This window comes from Lactuca serriola, chromosome 5, assembly GCF_051521515.1.
Source record: "Lactuca serriola cultivar US96UC23 chromosome 5, Lser_US96UC23_V15, whole genome shotgun sequence".
NCBI classification, from domain to species: domain Eukaryota; kingdom Viridiplantae; phylum Streptophyta; class Magnoliopsida; order Asterales; family Asteraceae; genus Lactuca; species Lactuca serriola.
The window spans coordinates 232564031-232570190 of record NC_136412.1 but is presented as its reverse complement, the minus strand read 5'-3'; the positions used below and the strand labels follow the sequence as shown (position 1 = coordinate 232570190).

At 41.6% G+C, this 6160-nt stretch overlaps 1 protein-coding gene across 1 annotated transcript; it reads left to right on the top strand.

Moving 5' to 3' along the window:
• Positions 1-1677: 1677 nt before the first annotated feature.
• On the top strand, positions 1678-2586 carry LOC145050262 (uncharacterized). The gene has a single exon (XM_078998541.1). It carries the CDS (start codon positions 1678-1680, stop codon positions 2584-2586), a length of 909 nt encoding a protein of 302 aa, XP_078854667.1.
• Positions 2587-6160: the final 3574 nt, after the last annotated feature.

Sequence of the window (6160 nt, the reverse complement as noted above, 5' to 3'; positions counted from 1 at the left end):
CTCAAAACTCTACAGAAATCCACAATCCAAATATTGAGCCAACAACTCCCACACAAAGCCCAATTTCAACACCTGATCCTCCAACACCAACCACGCCTACAACAGTACCAGGTGACCATCAACATACATGCATTGGGCAAACATCACAAGTAAACTTCACTCCAGATGCATCTTCTTCACCAGCCACCCCTGCATCATCTTCACCCAAAGTTCAAAAATTCACTCCTGAGGTTTGCACTCCCTCACCTGCCATACCTGCATCTTCAAATATTACACATCCAGGCCCCTAAAAGTCCAGATAGTTTAAACCCAACCCTCAAAATCAGGTCTCTTGCTGATATCTACCAGAAAACTTCAACCCATCCATTGCCACATGGTCTGATAGCCACCAAATCAGATGACGTGTTTTCTGAACCTCGAACTTTTAAACAAGCATCAAAATTTCCTCATTTGCAACATGCAATGCAAGAGGCAATTACTGCCGTACACAAAAACAAGACTTGGCACCTTGTTCCTTCTCAGCAAGGTATGAATGTTGTAGGATGCAGATGGATCCCTTGAACGCCACAAGGCTCGATTGGTGGCATAGGGGTTCACCCAACAGGAAGGACTTGATTATGCAGAAACATTCAGTCGGTGGCCATGGTTAAACCATCAACAATTCGTAATGTTCTCTCCTTAGCCCATGCTCAATGTTGGGATATCAAACAATTGGATGTCAAAAATGCCTTTCTCAATGGCATTCTCCATGAAGATGTTTATATGAAGCAACCACCGGGCTTCATCTCTAAATCCTTCCCAGATCATGTGTGCAAACTAGACCGTGCCCTTTATGGTCTCAAACAAAGTCCACGGGCATGGTTTCAACGATTTCATGATTTTCTATTACACCAAGGATTCTTTAACAGCCAATCTGATTGCTCTTTATTCATCAAACACACAAATGAGTCTACTACCATTCTTCTAATCAATGTCGACGATATAATTATCACCGGATCCTCTCCTTCTGCTGTTTCCTCTATCATTGATGTGATATGCAACACTTTTGACAATCGCCGTCTTGGCAACTTACATTATTTCCTTGGCATCGAGGCTACTCGAAATTGTCACACTTTGCAGCTAAGATAGACTAGATATGCTCTGTATCTCTTGGAAAGATTCAACATGATTGGATGCAAGCTGGCTACTACTCCTAGTGCTCCCAATTCTCGATCGCCACATGTGGGTGTGTTGGTTAAAGGTTGACCTGGTAATTAGGAAAGAATAAAACATGTGGGCAGTCATGACCGTTGGAAATTGAACTGACCCTGGTATTTCTCATTTCCTGTTAAGTCTAGTAGTATAAATAGAATAGCTTAGTGATTACAATTTATCAATAGAAATTTCCCTGTACATCAATTCAATCATTTGGTTGCTAGTTTATCATTCAATAAAAGTAATCATTCGACTGCCTAATTTCCAGTTTTACCCGTGTTAGTCATTTCTTGTTTACTACTATATTGCTTGATCACCAACATTTGGTATCAGAGCTAAACAGATCCTGATCAATTGTATGCCCAAGTATCCTCAATTCAACAAGATGACAACCCCATCATCATCCAATCAGCCCAAAGATAACCCTTTCACTCTTCAATGCCCGATGCTAACCTCATCAAATTAGAATACCTGGTCAATAAAATGGAAGCCATCATGGATGTCCATAGGTTATGGGATGCTATTGAACCACCAAGTGGAGTAGCTGTGGATGAGAAGAAGAGCAAGCAGGCTCAAGCTTTCATCTTCCAGTCTATACTAGAGGAGATTCTTGCACATGCTACCAAGAAAAAGACGGCCAAGGAGGTTTGGGTCTCTCTAAAGTCACGGTATGTGGGTGCAGAGAGGGTCCAAAAGGCAAGGTTGTGGATACTGAAGAGTGAGTTTGAAGCACTTCAAATGAAGGAGACAAAAACCATAGATGATTATGCAGGAAAGATACCAGCCATGATTTCAAAGTTTGGGAGTGCAGGGGCAATATTAGAAGATGAAGAGTTGGTGAGAAAGCTGTCCGACACAGTCCCGGAGAGGTTTATAAACTTGGTGGTATTAATTGAACAAAGTTGTGATATGGAATCAATGCCATTTGAAAAAGCAATTGGGCATTTGAAGGCTTATGAGGACAGATTCCGGCTACGAAAGGCAAGCACACTGACAGATAATGACCTGTTGCTTGCTAAGGTAGAAGGCTCATCAACCCACCGGAGCCCAAGAAAACCAAACTTGACAGGTGGTCGAGGAAGGGGCGGAAACAACAATAGGGGAGTAAGAGGCAGTTCACGAGGGCGAGGCTCTACTCGTGGCAGCGGTAGGCACTGGGGTGGTGACTCACGACAGGAAGCAAACAGTTCCAACAAGAAGCCTCGTGACAAGAGCAACATAAGATGCTATGAATGCCAAGAGCTTGGTCATTATGCATTGGAATGCAAGGCAAAGAAACAACAGGACAAAGAAGTAAACATGGCTGCTAATGAAGAAGAACCTACACTATTGTTGACTGTCTGTGGAGAAAAAAATGTTGAAGTGGTTCTTTTGAATGAAGAAAAAGTCTAACCAAGCCAACTCAAGGAGAGTAATGAACAAAACATATGGTATCTAGACAATGGAGCTAGTAACCATATGATAGGATGCAAGGCTTTATTTGCTGAACTTGACGAGAAAGTAACGGGGCAGGTTAGATTCGGTGATGGGTCTAAGGTTCCACTCAAAGGAAAAGGTGATCTCCTGTTTGATTGCAAGAATGGTGACCAATTTGTCATCCCAGACGTGTATTATATTCCTGCCTTGCATAGTAATATAATAAGTTTGGGAAAATGACTGAAGAAGGTATGACATAGGGATGAAGAAGGAGTTCTTGAGAATGTATGATGAAGCAGGAAGCTTAGTCATGAAAGTGCAAAGATCCGTGAACAAAATTTATAAAATAAAGCTTACACCTGGAAAGCCTGCATGCTTAGCCATGAGTATAGACAATGACTCATGGTTATGACATGCACGCATGGGCCACATAAACTTCAAGTTAGTTGAAGAAATGACACGTAAGGAAATGGTGACAGATATGCCCCAATTGACTCACCCATCACAAGTGTGTGAAGCATGTATGGTAGGCAAGCAGACAAGGCAGAGCTTCCCAAAGGTAACCCAGTGGAGAGCAAAAGACCCACTCCAATTGTTGCACACAGACCTTTGTGGGCCAATTACGCCTGCAATAAAAGGAGGTAATCAATACATCCTGCTGATTGTTGATGACTACTCACGCTACATGTGGGTCTATATGATCAAAACCAAAGACGAGGCGTTCAACATGTTCCAAAAATTCAAGTCACGAGTTGAAGGAGAAAGCGAGTATAAGATCAAGATGTTACGAACTGACCGGGGAGGCAAATTTAACTCTATCCAATTTGCTAATTTCTGCGAACGAGAAGGGATTCGACGGCAACTGACGACTCCAGACATGCCTTAACAAATAGGCATTGTGGAGAGGCGCAATCGAACGGTTCTATAAATGACTCGATCGCTAACGCCGTTACATGGCGACGAAGCAAAACCTTGGGCTTGGGATGACGAGTCAATGGGGGAGCATCTTACAACCCCTTATTGGACCAATATTGTTACAGGTATGGAAGCCTAATCCCAACCAACCCAAGAAGTTGATTCAACAGATAACGATAACGTGACTGAAGAACCGCTAACGCCGTTACATGGCGACTCTCACCTAGACCATGAATCACACAGTCCATCGTTTGAAGAAACGCCACAGAAAAACTCACATAGATTGGAGTCGCGATCAACACCTCCCAGTCGAGCATCAACAAGTCAAGAGAGAAGTGGGTCTGTAGCCTCGTATGATGACTCTAACCAAGCTACCCCCCAGACCGTAAGGCGATAGGGCTAAAATGGGTATTCAAACTAAAAAGGAACGAAGTTGGGGTAGTAATCAAAAACAAGGCTCGTTTGGTAGCAAAGGGCTATGTTCAAGAAAGGGGTGTTGAATTTGACGAAGCATTTGCATCAGTAGCCAAGTTGGAGATGATATGATTGATCCTCTCGGTAGCGACCAAAGAAAACTGGCTTGTACATCACATAGATGTCAAGTCCGCGTTCCTATACCATGATCTTAATGAAGAAGTCTACGTAACTCAGCCCACTGGATTCACGATAAAAGGCAAAGAATGTTGGGTGTACCGTCTTCACAAGGCCTTGTATGGGCTACGACAGGCACCTAGGGCATGGAACACAAAACTCGACAAATCACTCAAGTCACTTGGATTCACCAGATGTACTCATGAGCAAGCTGTCTACAAGGGACATAAACCCCAATTGACTCTTATAGTTGGTGTATATGTAGATGATCTCATAGTCACTGGGTCAAGTGAGAAGGAAATCTAGGAGTTTAAGGATAAAATGCAGCAACTATTTGATATGAGTGATCTGGGATTGCTTTCATATTACTTGGGAATTGAAGTATCACAGGGTAAGGAAGGTATAATGCTCACACAGAAGAGATATGCTGAAAAGATACTAAAAGTATCAAGGATGGAAGGATGCAATAGTTCACAGTACCCAATGGAGCCAAAATTACAGTTAACCAAAGATGAAGATGGTGAACTCGTAAATGCAACAATGTACAGAAAGCTAGTTGGGAGTTTAAGGTATCTGGTCCACACAAGAACAGACCTTAACTATAGCATTGGAGTGGTGAACAAGTTTATGCAAAATCCCAGACAAAGTCACTATACTGATTTAAAGCATGTCTTGAGATATGTGAAGGGAACAACAAGGTATGGACTGAAGTACCATAGGGGAGGTGATGGAAGACTCGTAGGGTACAATGACAATAGTTACAACAGTGATTATGAAGACAGGAGAGGAACCCCTGGAGTAGCCTACTACTACTACTCAGGAAACCTTATAACATGGGCATCACAGAAACAGAAAACTGTGGCCCTCAGCTTGTGTGAAGCTGAGTATATGGCTGCAACTGCAGCAGCATGTCAAGGACTATGGTTAAGAAATTTGTTTAGTGAGCTAATGGGAAAGAAAGCACAGAAGGTGAAGCTGTTAATTGAAAACCAATCCATTATAGCACTCATAAGAAATCCGGTGTCTCATGGTAGAAGCAAGCACATAGACACAAAGTTCCACTTTATTCGTATGTGTGTTGAAAGGGAACAAATTCAAGTGGAGCATGTGAGTGGAGATCAACAGAAGGCTGATGTTTTAACAAAGGCAATGTCTAGGATAAAGTTTGCTGAGATGAGGGCCCTAACCGGCATAGAAGATCTGAAGAAGAAAGGTCAACCTTGAGGGGGAGAAATGTTGGTCAAAGGTTGACCTGGTAATTAAGAAAGAATAAAACATGTGGTCAGTCATGACCACTGGAAATTGAACTGAACCTGGTATTTCTCATTTTCTGTTAAGTCTAGTAGTATAAATATAATAGCTTAGTGATTACAATTTATCAGTCGAAATTTCCCTGTACAATTCAATCATTTGGTTGCTAGTTTATCATTCAATAAAAGTAATCATTTGACTGCCTAATTTCCAATTTTACCCCTATTAGTCATTTCTTGTTTACTGCTATATTGCTTGATCACCAACAGGGTGAACTACTTCCAGATGCTACTGAGTATCGCAACATGGTTGGTGGCCTACAATATCTCACACTTACGAGACCAGACATTGCATTTTCAGTCAATCAAGTATGTCAGTTCATGCACCAACCTCGTACCTCTCATCTACAGGCCGCTAAACGTATCCTAAGGTTCATTAAAGGCACGCTACAGGGGGTTGTCATTCTACGTGTCAACATCTTTCTATTGGAGGAAAGAAAGACTTACATAAGAAATTTTGATATAGAACAGGGAGAACAGGAAAAACTCAAGAAGAGTTTGCTGTGAAAATATCTCTTATTCAATATTCTGCCCACATTTGATTGAGTACACAACCATATAAATACCAAAAAAAAAAAAAGAAACTGACAAAGCTAGAAATAAGCAACTGTTAATACTAATTTATGAGTAATCATGGACCACTTATTCGAAATTAAGTAACAGTTACCAAAACAAAAACTGAAATCTTAAATGCTAAGTAGTGGGACAGAAACTACTGGAAGTTTTGAGCACCA

Coding starts and splice junctions, on each gene's coding strand:
- LOC145050262 (XM_078998541.1), top strand. CDS start 1,678: ATGGAAGCCATCATGGATGTCCATAGGTTATGGGATGCTATTGAACCA.